Below are 13,833 nucleotides of genomic sequence, written 5' to 3' on the forward strand. Positions count from 1 at the left end.
ACGTGATGGTACCACTTGGGAAATGCCCTGCCGAAGAACGTGAAATACATTTCCGGTGGTGATAGGTAGTTTAGGAATATGTCACAGGTCCTTCAAAATGTTCATAACCTTTGACCTAGTAATCCCACTTTTGCTAGCCATTCCGAGGCTAGCATGAAAAAGCAAACAAGCAAGCAAATAAAACTGCACCCACCGATATTTTGGTGTGTTTATTTATAATAACAAAGAATTGGAAACTCAGAAACTTTAGGAGCATAAGGACAGGGGTATGGCTAAATGTGTGCTGATATAGCCACATGATGTCCAGCTACTAAAATTACATTTACAGAATCTGTGACACAGGAGGGAAGGAGGTTTGGTTTTTATCATTAGCTTCAAAAAGCAAGGTACAAAATTGTTCAGACCCTTCAATTCCAACTTAAGCAGAAAGTATATTAAAACCTGGAAGGAAGGACACGGAAATGCTATTCTGTTTGTGTGATACAGGCTTGTGAGTAAATGAGTTCATTTTTTCTTCCTGATTCCAAGTAGAATAGGTTCATTATAGAAACTTTAGAAAGTGTATTAAACTTCTGGTTGCTCTCAAATCTTTATCTCAGTGTCTGCTTCTGGAGAGTCTGTTGAGGTCTTGTTTGTTCTTATTCTACAGTCAGTGGGCTCGGGGGTAAGAGGAAATGATAAGTCATGAGGAACCCAGTGGTGAGCAGGGGAAATGTGCTGATCATGGCAGGGAATGTGATGCTAGAGATGGAAGGACTGGATGCCAGGAGACCCCTCAGGAGGTGGTAACCCCTTGGGAGAACAGTATGGGTGCAATGAAGTAAACCATCCATGGGATGTCAGGGTGTAGATCTTTCACTCTGAGAAAGGGAGGCAGGTGCTCTTGGGGGCTGTGGCAGGAGTGGGCTGGCTTCTCAATTTGGTTTAGGACATGTGAGTTTGGGGTGCCTGCAGGATAGTCCTCTATCATTTACTGTGGACCATCCTTGGGGAAAGCACATAGCCAACACCCAATAAATACCCACTGAATTGAAAAGAATCCTTTTTTCACATGTGGGTTTTCTAATGGGGGCTTTCTTTGAAGGCCACTCACAAATTTATGAGCTCATGCAGACCAGAAAGCATGGGATCTGGGGCACGTGCTCACACATCTAGAATGCATTCTGAAGTTAATACAGCTGTTGAGGCAGGAATACATATGCGTTTTAGAAAAACAAGTCCATCTGTAAAGCGCTGCAAGATGCCTCCAGGTGTTCAGAATAGCTATTTAACATGAATATTTTATCAATGCCAGAGCAGACAGAGGGAAATTGTATCCATTATATCCCCGTCACTATCACACGTGGTTGAATGGACGTCTGACTAAAAAATCTAAATACGTTTAAAACATTTTTCACCTCCAATGAATCTAGCGAGTCCCACTCTGTGTTGTGATTGTGCCTGGGAGATTCATGAAATATTTTGGAGACAACTGCATCTTGGAAGTGTGGTTTGGCAAATTTTCATCCAAAGCATATGCTTTTATTTTATTTTTTAACTCGCTATTCAAATGTGAGCAAGTTGACATTTTAGAGCAAGTGGTAGAATATGTGTGTATGTGTGGGGGGGTGTTGTTGTTTTACTTCTGTCTCATTTTCAAGTTCAACTTTTGAAATACAAGGATGGCTGCAGGGTAACAAAAAGCAGGAAAGAAAGCCTACTTAAGAAAATGTGTTTTCCAGGAATGGCTCCTCAGCTCTGACAGGGTGGTGTCAAAGGCAAGGTCAGATCTCAGACTTCTGCTTAAAACCATTCAGTGGCTTCTTGTGTTCCTCGGGATTCAGAAAAATCCTGTGGACTGGATCTGGCTCTCTCTTTCCAGCTTCTTCTTGGGGCTTCTTTGAGCCCTAGACCTTTCTGGTCTTTGGCCATCTTCTGCCTCTGTGCCTTCTTCCATGCTGTTCCCCAAGCCCAGAACTCTTCCTCCTCCTTGTCCCTCGAACCTGGATGAATTCCACTTGGCCTTCAGATCTTAGCTTCACGGTCATCTCTTCCAGAAAGTAATGGTCTTCTACTGAGTGGTTCAAGGGGTGAAACTTCTGAAACTTTTCTTTAAAAGTTTTTTTTAATGTTTATTTATTTTTGAGAGAGAGAGACAGACAGAGTGTAAGCAGAGGAGGGACAGAGAGATAGGGAGACACAGCATCCAAGGCAGGCTCCAGGCTCTGAGCTGCCAGCGCAGAGCCCAACGTGGTGCTCAAACTCACAAACCATGAGATTATGACCTGAGCCAAAGTCGGACGCTCAACCAACTGAGCCACCCAGGTGCCCCTCAAAAATTTCTATAGATTCAGTTACTTCAAAAAGCCATGAGAATTCTAGAATGAAAAAGTCCAAACTGAGTGTGGCAGTAATATTGTTGTTATAGAACAGATTTCCATGGTGAAGAGGAAATAAGAAGAGTCATGGACATCCTGCTCATTTACTTATTAGACACAACTGCGGAGAAAATACTCTGAACCAGACACTGTGCTAGGCTCATTACCTAGATTGTCCTAATTCTTATAATAACCCTGTATGTATGTATGTATGTATGTATGTATGTATTATTTCATTTAAAACTATTTAAAAAATACCTTTTGAACACCTGCTATATGCCCGGTCTTGTGCTAGGTACAGGGGGACGTAATAGCAAACTAGGGTGACACAATTCCTGCCCTTCTGGGGCCAGGAGCCTTGTGTGGCAGACGCACATTGATTGACAGACCGATGCTGCTGAGTGAAATGTGTGAGCAGAAGAGGAGACACAGGATCTTTGGATGCCTGGGTCACTCAGTCGGTTGAGCATTCATTCGACTTTGGCTCAAGTCATGATCTCACAGTTCGTTGGTTTCGAGCCTGGCATTGGGCTCTGTGCTGACAGCATGGAACCTGCTTTGGGTTCTCTGTGTCCCTCTCTCTCTGCCCTTCCCATGTTCATTCTCTCTCTCTCTCTCTCTCTCTCTCTCTCTTTCTCTCTCTCTCTCTCTCTCAAAAATAAATAAATATTGAAAAATAATAATAAAAAGAAAAGCTGAGACAGGGGCTCTGGATGAAGGATGAACAGTAGGCAGTCCCTGCAGCAAAGAGACTGGGGATGTGGTTCTTAAGCTGAGAGTAGAAGAGAGTCAAGTAGAGGGGCGGGGAGGGGGGCATTGCTAGGTGAAGAGCCCTTAGGTAAGCTTTTACCTGTGGATCCCTATAGGGCTTGTGCAGCAGAAGCAGAGCCAGGAAGACAGTGAGGGCACCTAAGGTCAGAGATGTCATCCAGAGCCAAACCTGCTGCCCCCTCCTAGGCCTCACCGGCATTGGAGGCTCCATCCTTTGACAAGGGGAGGCAAATATTGAATTAGTAAGGGGAAGGGGGAGATTTTAAAAGATTTTCCTGGCTGCTAGACAGAGAAATTCTGGAAGCACCATTCAAATTACAAACCCTTCTGATGAAACCTTCTCGTCTCCATTGACTTCTTTGAGCAAAGCCATTTCTTTTCTGCCCTAACCACACATAGCAATGGAAATAATTGTCATATTCATTACATTGGGGTATTTATTACGTCTTTGGTGCTAATCATTCAGAGGCTCTGATATCGGTCCTTCCATTGGAAGGTTACTTGTTAGATTGGCCATCCCCAAAATCTCTGATAGGTGACTTTCATCCTGGGAGACATTGTTTCTGATATCACTGGAGATCACTTCTAGAAAAGCGTGTGGGGTGTGGGGACTCTAGGAGACAGTGGCTTATATCCATCTCTCCCATCTGCATACCAGCAACCCTTGAAAAGCATGTGTGGCATAATTCACAGTAGCAGACTGGCTTCATCCCACCCTATGGATCCACCAGCCATCATCTTCCCCTTCAACCCCACTCTTCCTTCATGCAATGTGTGCTGCCATACCGTGGGGTGATCTCTGCAGGACAAATGGGCAGTTTCCACATCACCCCATTTGATTGTCATCAAAACTCTGTGCAGTGAACCTACAGCAGATGACAGCACAGCTGACATTTGGCCTCCAGAATATTTGGGAAATAGATTGTTGGAAATGAAGCAAGCCCTCATCAGTATCTTGGCTCTCAAACCTCCTAAATTTGCTGCTGAAACTTTGATGTTTGTTGATTGTTTCTTCCTTAAGTAGGCAAACTTCAGCCCCAGGAGTTAATAAAGCAAATTTTAAGTCTCGCCCCAGGTCCAGCAATGCTGGCTGAACCACACATTTGATTGCATACGAAATGTGAGCGGAGAAGCACAGACCCTCCTCCTGGCAACTTTCAGCACAAGGAGATCAGCTGCAAGAATGAAATAAATTGGAGATTGATTTCTTCAGCTCCATTCATTTGCAGAAATTTGCAGACAATTAAGCTGTCCCCCTGCAGTATAGGTAGCTGATCCTTTTAGCCAAAGGCTGATTGAGATTTGCTCTCTATCCTCTGCACAAGTAGAGTTGTGATTCTCCAAGCACACTTGAGTAAACAGGGCCAAGGAACTCTGTTCTGCGGACGTGGACCTCCCTGCAAAGGTGGTCACCAGCTGTGGCCTGTGGAGACAAAAAGCATCAGGCTTAGATTAGAGCAGGGGGCCCTGGAGTCACAGATGTCAGGGTTCCTTCACGTTGCTTAACAGCTTTGACTTTGGTTGAGTCTCTTACACCTTTGAGCCTCAGGGGAACAGGCATGGCAATTCTACCTGTGAGTTGTTGGGTGGGTTAAATGGGATAATGTTACAGTGTGCCTAGCGCGGTGCCTGGTACACTCCTACTCCATTAATGTCAGTATTTGCTATAGCAGATCTGGTGAGTCCAGGACAAGGATGCCAAGTAAATCTTTGGATTAGAAAGATGCGGAAGAAACAGGCTCTGTGACCTTGAGACTAGAGTTTGGAATGCAAGCTTCAAACTCTCCAAAAGAATGATCTTCAGGATTCTTTAACCTGTACGTGGTATTCAAACCCCAAAGCATCACACCGCTGCATCAACCAGGCTCCCCACTGTCTGGGAAGAACATGTGACCTTCCCACCTTGATCTACAAGACTGTCCACAACAGGGCCAGGTTGACTGTTTGAGTCTCACCTGGCACTGCCCTCTCCTAACTCCCTGCCTCTCCAGAGAGGATGCTGCTTCTGTAAGGCTTTGCCTTATTGGAATCTCTCCTCTGAGCACACAGTTTTGCCCAGAAGTTATAATAGTAGTTGAGAGAACAAGGGCAGAAGCTTGTGGCTTTTTTATTAAGTTTGTACTGTTTTCCCTCTCATTTATTTCCTGATGCAAATACAGGAGCAGGGAGAGAAAGAAAGGCAGACAGCAGTTCTCCAGTCTCTGCCGGCTCATGTGAGGGTCGGCTCGTGAAGATCCTCATGGCTAGACAGGTCCAAGCTCCTTTGTGTCCGTGTGTTCTGCATACAGGGAACAGGGTGATTCCTCTCAAACCTCACTGCTTTCTTGGGGTGGCCTCAGCTGGGTGTGGGAGGGGACAATGACAACCAAAACCTGGAGTGGGGTTCCAGCTCTGGAGCCCCATCTGGGAAAAGCTTTCTGTCCTCCACTCCTGGAGCACCTGGACCTTGTAGTTATCAACTCTGGGCATCTTGCCTTAATGGGTGTCATGGGTGGGATCTGTGGTAATAAAGCTTGTGACAGGATCCCGGTGTCAGGAGGCATCCGCACCTGTTGGGGGGGTGGGGGTGAGAGGAAGGGGAGTCTCAGCCATCATGGGACCAGCAGGGACTCTGGGTGACCCCTGCACGTGGGCCCACTTGGGGAGAGGGGAGCGGGTCCCTTACCAGTCACTGGGTATCGGCTACATCCCTCCCTCCTTCACAACCCTCACACCATGGAGGCAAGTCCACAAAAACACTGTGGAAAATATTGTGGCTCTCTTTTCTGAAACATCCCAAGAAGGCAAATGTGTGCATACAGAAAGTAGATTCGTGGCAGCCTGTGGCCAGGCTCAGGGTGATGGAAAAGTTCTAAAATTAGATGGTGGTGATGACCGCCCAATTCTGTACATTTCCTGAAAACCACTGCAATGCACACTTAAAAACAGGTGAATTTGCTGGTCCTTAAATTCTACCTCAAAAACACCTTAAAGATGCTGCAGGAAGTAAGTGCAGAGGGACGCCAGCTCTGCCTTTCCCCAAATCAAACACTCAGACCAGCATTTGCAGAGGGACCGGTGTGCCCTGTGAAGGCAGAGCTGGAAAAAGGAAGAAACACAACAAAGAAGCATCGTCATGTTTCTCTCTGTAAATCTGTTCTCCACATAACATGTCTGGGGTTTTTTTTTTAATTGTAAGTGGGCTCCTGTCATTTCTCAGCTTAAACCGCACTCCCCCCAAGACTCACTTGTCATGCCAGTATCTGAATTCCCTTTACTGGGTCCCTGACTGGTCTCCTCCCAGTCCCCTCAGGTGCTCCTGCCAAACAGGTGGCCTCCCCGCAGCTCAACAAGCCAGGTGTGCTCCCTCAGCCTGGCAGTCCCTCCTCCCTATGCCCACATGGCTCCCTCCTCCTTCATCCTTCATTGCCACCTGTGGGCCCTTCCCCTGGACCCTCTGTCTAAAACGTCAGCATCCACCCACTCTGTACACATTCACTATCCCCCCCTCCCACTTATTTGTGCTTCTGGGCCATCGTTCTGTTTGTCTGTCTTCCTGCTCTAGAATCTGAGCTCCATGGGGACAGAGTCTTGTCTCTTGTACGCTGCACTTTCCCAGATGCTTAGAATTACTACTGGCAGAGAGGAAGGGCTCCATGTATAGTTTCTGAAGAAATGAATAAATGAACGAATACGAATCCACTCTTCCTGCCCTCGTCACGGTCTTCGTTTCTTTCCTCCTTCCTCATTCCCTGCCCCCCCAGCCCCTCCCCTGTCCACACCTGCAGGGGTCTCCCCCTTATTTTCAGCATGCTCTTTTTACTGTGTGACATGACACCCCCAGGGAGCGTGAACCTTGCTTCTAAGACACTGCCAATTTCTCCTGAGATTGAGAAGAAGGGAGGAAAGCAAATGGGATTGTAAACCCAAACACCCTACAAAAGGAAGGCGAAGGCTCCGGTGAGCCCGCAGGAGAGGAGAGACATTCTGGGAAGGGGTGCAATTCTCCTATAATAAAGTCCTGTAAGAGCACATCTCCCCGAGGACACAGCTCTGCCCTTTGACTGAAGTGAAATTGGTTGAGGCTGCTGCAGCCCTCCTTCTGTTCCAGGCTCAAAGGTGCTGGGGATCGTTGTCCAGCCAGTTCAGGGTTGTAGGGAGGCTCCCATGAGAGGCACATGCCTGTGCATGTGCACCTGTGGCTGAGGAAACCATCTCGGTTTCAAGCAGGAAGGTGTATTGTGTGTGTTGTGTGTGTCCATGGGTTTAGGCTTGTCATGTGTGGCTGTTGCGTGGTTATCTATTCATGAGCATGTGTGAGTCTGTGGGTGTGTACACGTGCACGTGTGAGTGTTTGTGTTTGATGCCGATTTTGATGTTAGTGTGCCTGCGTCTGACGGGTCTGGAAATCTAGAGACGGTTGTGGGTCCGTGTGTGTCTGCATTAAGATCTGGCCTTAGGCCACCCTCAGCTGAATTACTCACTCGTAAAAGGGACTGAGTGGCTTGTCTTCATTTCCTCACATCCCTGTCCTGGTATTAATAAGACCCATCCTTCACTTTTGTGCTGTTCTTTGCAGAGCACAGACTGCTTCCCCACACAATTTCTCATTTCATTCTGATAATCAGGAGCACGGGCAGATTACCTTCCGTCACAGATGAGAAATTCCCCTTCAACCTCTCTCTGTCCTCAAGGAAAGCAGTTTCCATCCTCCTCTCTTGGGCTCACTGCTGCTGATCCCCTCCTTCCCGCCTCCTTGGGGCACCTGCCCCCATCACTTGTCCTCTGCATTCATCTGCAGCCATGCTTATGACTTCCTTCCGCTAGCCCTTTCCTCCTCGTGCCCAGCACACTTCCTGCTCTCCCCTTGAACTGACAGACTTCTTCCCAAGTCCCTTCTTTCCTTCCCGAGGCTCTCCTTTCCTTTTGCACCAAAGCCCTCACTTCTCATTGATTCCTGAATTCGACCCTAACACACTGGTAAGCTGCTCTTCCTAAAATCAATACCTGTTCATTGTCAAGCCCGACAGCCTCCTTATGGCTTTTGGGTTGTTGGAGGGGATGTCTGCATTGGGTGATATGGTCATGTCCCCCTTCCTTTTTGACATTCGTATCTCGTCATCCTTCTGGGTTTTCCCTTTTTGCACCTAATCTTTCTATGGCTTTTGCTGGCCTTTTCAGAAACCCAGTGAATGGTTGAGTTCCTGCCTCTTCCCTCTGCACATAGTGTGGATGATGTCAGCCTTGCCTTTCCTTCCAGCTACCCTTGTTTGTGGTTGATTGTGATAACTCTCTCCCTCATCCATTGCTCCCTCCCAAATACAATTCATGATACCCTCTCTAGAAATCTCTCTGGGATATCCAACAGCCCCTCAAGTCTACCTGTCTACAGCATGCAACACCTGTACCCAGAACTGCCATTTTTGTTTTTTTGTTTTTCTCTTTGCCCACTATCTTGGCAGTGGCAACATCAGAAGTCATGAGGTCTTTGGGCACCTGGGTGGCTCGGTCGCTTAGGCATCCGACTTTGGCCCAGGTCATGATCCCCCGCTTCATGGGTTTGAGCCCCGTGCTGGGTTCTGTGCTGACAGTTTGGAGTCTACAGCCTGTTTCAGATTCTGTGTCTCCCTCGCTCTCTGCCCCTCCCCCACTCTCACTCTATCTCTCTGTCTTCCAAAAATAAATAAATATTTAAAAAAAAAGACATCATGAGATCATCAGACAGCTTCCCCTTTGCCCTGATGTGCCATTCTTCCCCACACCTTATCTCTTCTCCTTCTGTAAATAGCTCTTAGGTTGGTCGCATTTTTTTATCCCCACTGTTTCTGTTTTCTTTCCTTGAGGTTACAACCACAGCCTGGTGCATTCAAAGGCTTCACATGATGGACTGACAGATACAAACACACACAGTTAGGCATAAACATTTTTATACAACACATCTGTCTAGATATGCATAAAGTGTATGATTGTCAGTCACATCAGATGTATGGCTTCTACATGGTCCCTGTCACACGGAAACACATGGCTTCAAAGCATACCAACAAACCGTTTAGCACAGACCTGATCAAAGTTAGACACGCAAGCAAGTATACAGGTAGACATTTGTCAACAAATACAGTTAGATATACACATATATCACAAGGACAAAAACGGACCTATTGGCATAAAAGCTCGGTCATGGACAAGTATTTGTTGAGGTCTCCGCCATTGTAAGGCGAAAAGTTGGGTGACGTAATATGTCCTGGCCCCAGCAATTCCTTAACACGCCCACCATGGAGGACTCCGGTGCACATGGAGACATCTCTAAAATCAGTCATTCCCACCTTCTACCCTGTTCCCTTCTACGTGCACTTTGCCATCTTGAGCTCAGAGCTTCCTGCTTCTTTTCTTAGGCATTTTTGACCCAAGGGCTGACATAGCTGTGCTTGTTGCTAAGCTCTGGGCTGCTTTGAGAGTTGGGGAAATGGACTGGCCACTTCAGGCTTGGCTTGCTAATAATAAGCTAGGAGGATACCAGATGTGGGAATGGGGACTCAGGGGCCTGACCTCTTAAGTACTCATGAGAACAAAAATATCACCCATTCACAGACCTGCAAACTCAAATAAGGCCTTTATTACAAACAATGGAAAGTTTGTTATTGACGACACAGTGTGCTTTTTCATTATTTTAGACACATTTTCGCATATATTCTCATAATGAACTAAAGCCTACTTTTGCTGTTCACAGAGCCAAATCACCTATTCTTTATATTTGCATAGGACTTTAAATCTTTTAAGAGGGCTTTCTGAGACATTCTCTCATCTGAACCTCAAGATTCTTTTTATTGTAAATGAGATTCATATGTTGTATATATTTTACATATTTTCTATTCTTTGGGTACTCCCTAGTAAACCAGCAGAATCTTCCCAGATGTTATATGTCAGTGTTCTGTAAATATAATCCACTGTGTTTTTCATTGTCTTATTATTGTCTACTTCATTTTCTCTTTTTCTAGCCTGTCTTTTGCTTGGTTAGGCCGGGTTATTTTGTTGGTGGTAGTTGGTTGGGTGGGTGGATTTGTTGTTGTTTTAACCCCTCTAACTTTTTCTCCATTACATATACACACTCTAGTTTTCTGTCTTTACCTGAATATTAATTATTTTGTCTTCCCAGAGATCAAACAGTTTTATTTTCACTCATGCATTGAGATTTTAAATATCATTCTTCCATGTTTATATAAGAAGAGAAGATGCCCAATATTTGCATTCTGTGTTTCCCTACACATTTTATCCTAGATATTCCCTCTACTAGCTAGGTGAGTTGAACAAGCCCCGCCACCTCTATAAACTTGATATTCCTCATTGTTTGAGGAAGACCAAGATTTACTAGAGATATTAATTGCAAATATTAGAGTGAACACATGTAAAGTGCCCAGCACGTTGCCTAATGCCCACTTAAGAGATTGTACGTAGTCTATGGTGGTGATTATGGAAGCAGTCAAATGTGGTATTAGAGGTTAGAACATGGTCTTTGCACCTACATTACTGGTAGCCATCTAAGAGTGTCTCTTGCTAATGGACCCAAATTCAACCTTGTCTTGCAGTTGAATGTCTAAGTTGTTTGCCATGTTTACCCTTTATAAATAATGTCTGGTGAACACTTGCCTGCATATAGGTTTATTCTCCTTTTGAATTTAGCATTTGAATGTATTCCTAGGAGTGATATCACTGAGTGAAGGGGTATGAACATGTATAAGATTCCTGATAAATAATTATTGCCCGATTGTGTTCCACAAGAGAACCATGAGATTACACTGCCACCAAAATCTAGAGAAAGATCATAGAAGCTTTCTTAGCCTTAGCTGATCTTGTTTCCTGTTTGACTTTTCTTATATAGATTTTTCTTTAAAACTACATACACACCACACACACACACACACACACACACACACACATGCAAATATACACATCGTTTTGTGGAGTGTGGATCAATGATGGTATTTAAATACCATTTGCCGCACTTTGGTAGGAACTTGTCATCCAAAGTTCAAGACGATTTGGATGATATATAACATAACTTCAGCTAGTACTGGCATTGAATGAGATTGGTTTATATACTGAAAATGATGTTCCACTTTCAGTCCTCTGATCAGATCAAGGGGAAAGTCTCAGCTTGGTGCTAACAACGCTTTAATGCCCCACTACCCCCTTGCTTATTTTCCTTTTAGAAAGAGGAGCTGATTTTCCCCGAGATTCTAGTTCAAGCTGAATACCCTCATTTTTGTCTCCAGTGTGTTTATTTTCATGTGTTTCCTACTTCTTATGAAAAGCAACACTGGTCTTTATTTAAAATTATGACACAACGTTTCCTGGTTTGCACACATGTATGTCATTGAATAGTTAAATTACAGATAGGGTGGAAATCCTGACAGTGTTGTTCCAGTCATTGAAGTTGGGGGCGTAGTGCATGGGTGGTGCATTCCAACAATTGGCCCACTAATAGTAAAAAATATTCCTTGACAAAATATAGACTAGGAGTCTCCATAATGCCTGGCGTAGTGTGGAATTTAGCAATTGCCCCTTCCTCCCTATGCATTTATGAGTGCAAACACCTTGCAGTTGGCCATGAGGCCAGTAGCTTTTATATTCAGTGGGTTCTGGGGGTTCGTGACCAGGTACATAATCTCCTCCCTTGGCAGATTAAGAACGGGAATATCCCAGCACTGAAGGATGTATAAATCAAGACTGACATTGTGAATAGAATGATTCAGAAGATGGGATTAAAGAGCTTAATGGTAGTCATTGTGAATCACGATGTCAGCTTTAGTATGATTCTAAGGATGTACTTGCTAACGCTAATGAGGTTTGATAGAATAAAATTAACAATGTCCAAACAGCCCTATGCTTTCGCAACAAAGGAACCATATCTCAGAGCAGAGTGATACATCCTTTCCGTGGGGCTATTTAGTCGATTGATTTTGGGTTTTTTCTCTTTTAGGATATATTTAAATTTGCAAGAACTTCTCCTGTCCCAAGACAAAAGAGGTCCATCGTGGTATCTCCCATTTTAATTCCAGAGAATCAGAGACAGCCTTTCCCAAGAGATGTTGGCAAGGTAAGTCATACAAAATACAAATGAAGTGACAAAGGCACATTTTAATAAGGAGGAAAGCATACACAGGGCAAGCTGACTGTGACCATCTTGGTGGCCTCCTGAAGTTGGCCTCTATTCCTCTATGATAGGAAACCAGATGGTTTTGCCAATAAAAGAATGACAAAAGCCATCAAACAAACAAAAAAAGGAATTTATAAAAACAATAATAATAATACCTCTGAATATCATGCTTTGGAGAGCTATGTGTCATACAAGCACGCTAAAGTTGTGTCAGGAAGATGTCACTGGTTAATAGATTCATTGCTTTTAAGATAATGTCCAGGCAACCAGCCAGATTCTATACTATACATGCCATACCATACCAGTATAGCAGTATGATATGTGGCCTAATTTAGATCCTAATTTTCAAATGTGTAAGTCCAGTGGCACCCTGGGTCAGCTCTCTAAAAAGAACTAAGATCATACTAAGATCCAAAGAACTAAGTCATACTAGCCAGACCCAGAAAACACTGTCGCGTGAATCAGAGGAATAACTTTTCCAGGAAGAAATGTTCACTGTTAAATGGGCAGAAATACTGGTGTTGCTTGATCAACACATTCTCTCCCTGTAGGAAAGTCAACATGGAGAATCAAATGTAAACCAGTTCGTATTTTGGGGTCATCCTGGAATTTGAACAGTGGTGGTTAGTTCAGTGAATGACCTTAATGGCTGGATGCTATTGAACTATTTACTCATTCATTACATAAATAAGGAGCACTTGTTATATGCCAGACTTCAAGATTGGGACTGGGTGAATATTGGCGTGAACAGCAGAGAAGCCCCTAGTGTGATAGAGCTTTATTATAGTGGGGAGGCTATATTTCAATGAGGAAATAAACAAACAAGAAAATTGCAGAGGATAATAAATTCTGTGAGGAGCGGAAGCAGCTCTTTGGGAAGAGAGTAAATGGCAAGGCCAGGGAGTAGAGGAACAGCAGTGTTCATGTACATGGCCGGGAAGGCTGGTCTGAGACCATGGTGTTTGAATGGAGACTGGAGGGGTGAGAAAAGGATAGCCGCAGCAAGATCTGGGGAAGCTGCGCTCTTAGCGGAGGGCACTGCACATGCAAAGGTCTAGAGGTGGGAAGGAACGAGGCGTATTTGAGGAGCAAAACATCTGGATGGCTGCAGTGTGAGTGAGGAAGAGAGTGGTAAGGGCTAAAGTCAGAGAATCTGGACTGTCACAGTGGCTTCAGACACCATGGCAAGTGGGAATTTCATTGTATACACAGCAAGAGACCACTGGAGGTTCTCCCTGGGGTATGTGTGTGCATGTGCGTGTGTGTGCGCACACTGAAAGGCCCTCTGGCTGCCTCATAGGGAATGATTTGTGGGAGCAGAGTGGTTACGAGCAGTGGGCACAGAAAGATCTGCCAAAGGGGGTGTTATATGGTGGCCTGGACCAGAAGTGAAGGTAATTTGGACCATTAGAAATCTATTTCTGTTGGAAATTAGAGGCATCAATAATCCAGTGTCCTGGTAATCACCATATTTGAGATTTGAAGCTACCGCTGTGCCAAAGATGCCTTTCTTTAAGCAAAACCTCGCTAAGGGTCCGGGACAGGAGACAAAGGGGAGCAGAGCTGTTCCAA

At 44.8% G+C, this 13,833-nt stretch overlaps 1 protein-coding gene across 9 annotated transcripts in view; it reads left to right on the forward strand.

The window, feature by feature from the left end:
- Nucleotides 1–13,833, forward strand: part of CDH13 (cadherin 13) — a 1,026,978-nt gene that overhangs the window by 438,091 nt on the left and 575,054 nt on the right. For all 9 annotated transcript variants that reach the window (XM_007082828.3, XM_042969571.1, XM_042969572.1 and 6 more), the window contains one exon: nt 12,085–12,201. In XM_007082828.3, the coding sequence (XP_007082890.1) occupies nt 12,085–12,201 (117 nt within the window). The remainder of the gene's footprint in view (nt 1–12,084; nt 12,202–13,833) is intronic.

Source organism: Panthera tigris, chromosome E2 (genome assembly GCF_018350195.1).
Source record: "Panthera tigris isolate Pti1 chromosome E2, P.tigris_Pti1_mat1.1, whole genome shotgun sequence".
Taxonomy (NCBI): domain Eukaryota; kingdom Metazoa; phylum Chordata; class Mammalia; order Carnivora; family Felidae; genus Panthera; species Panthera tigris.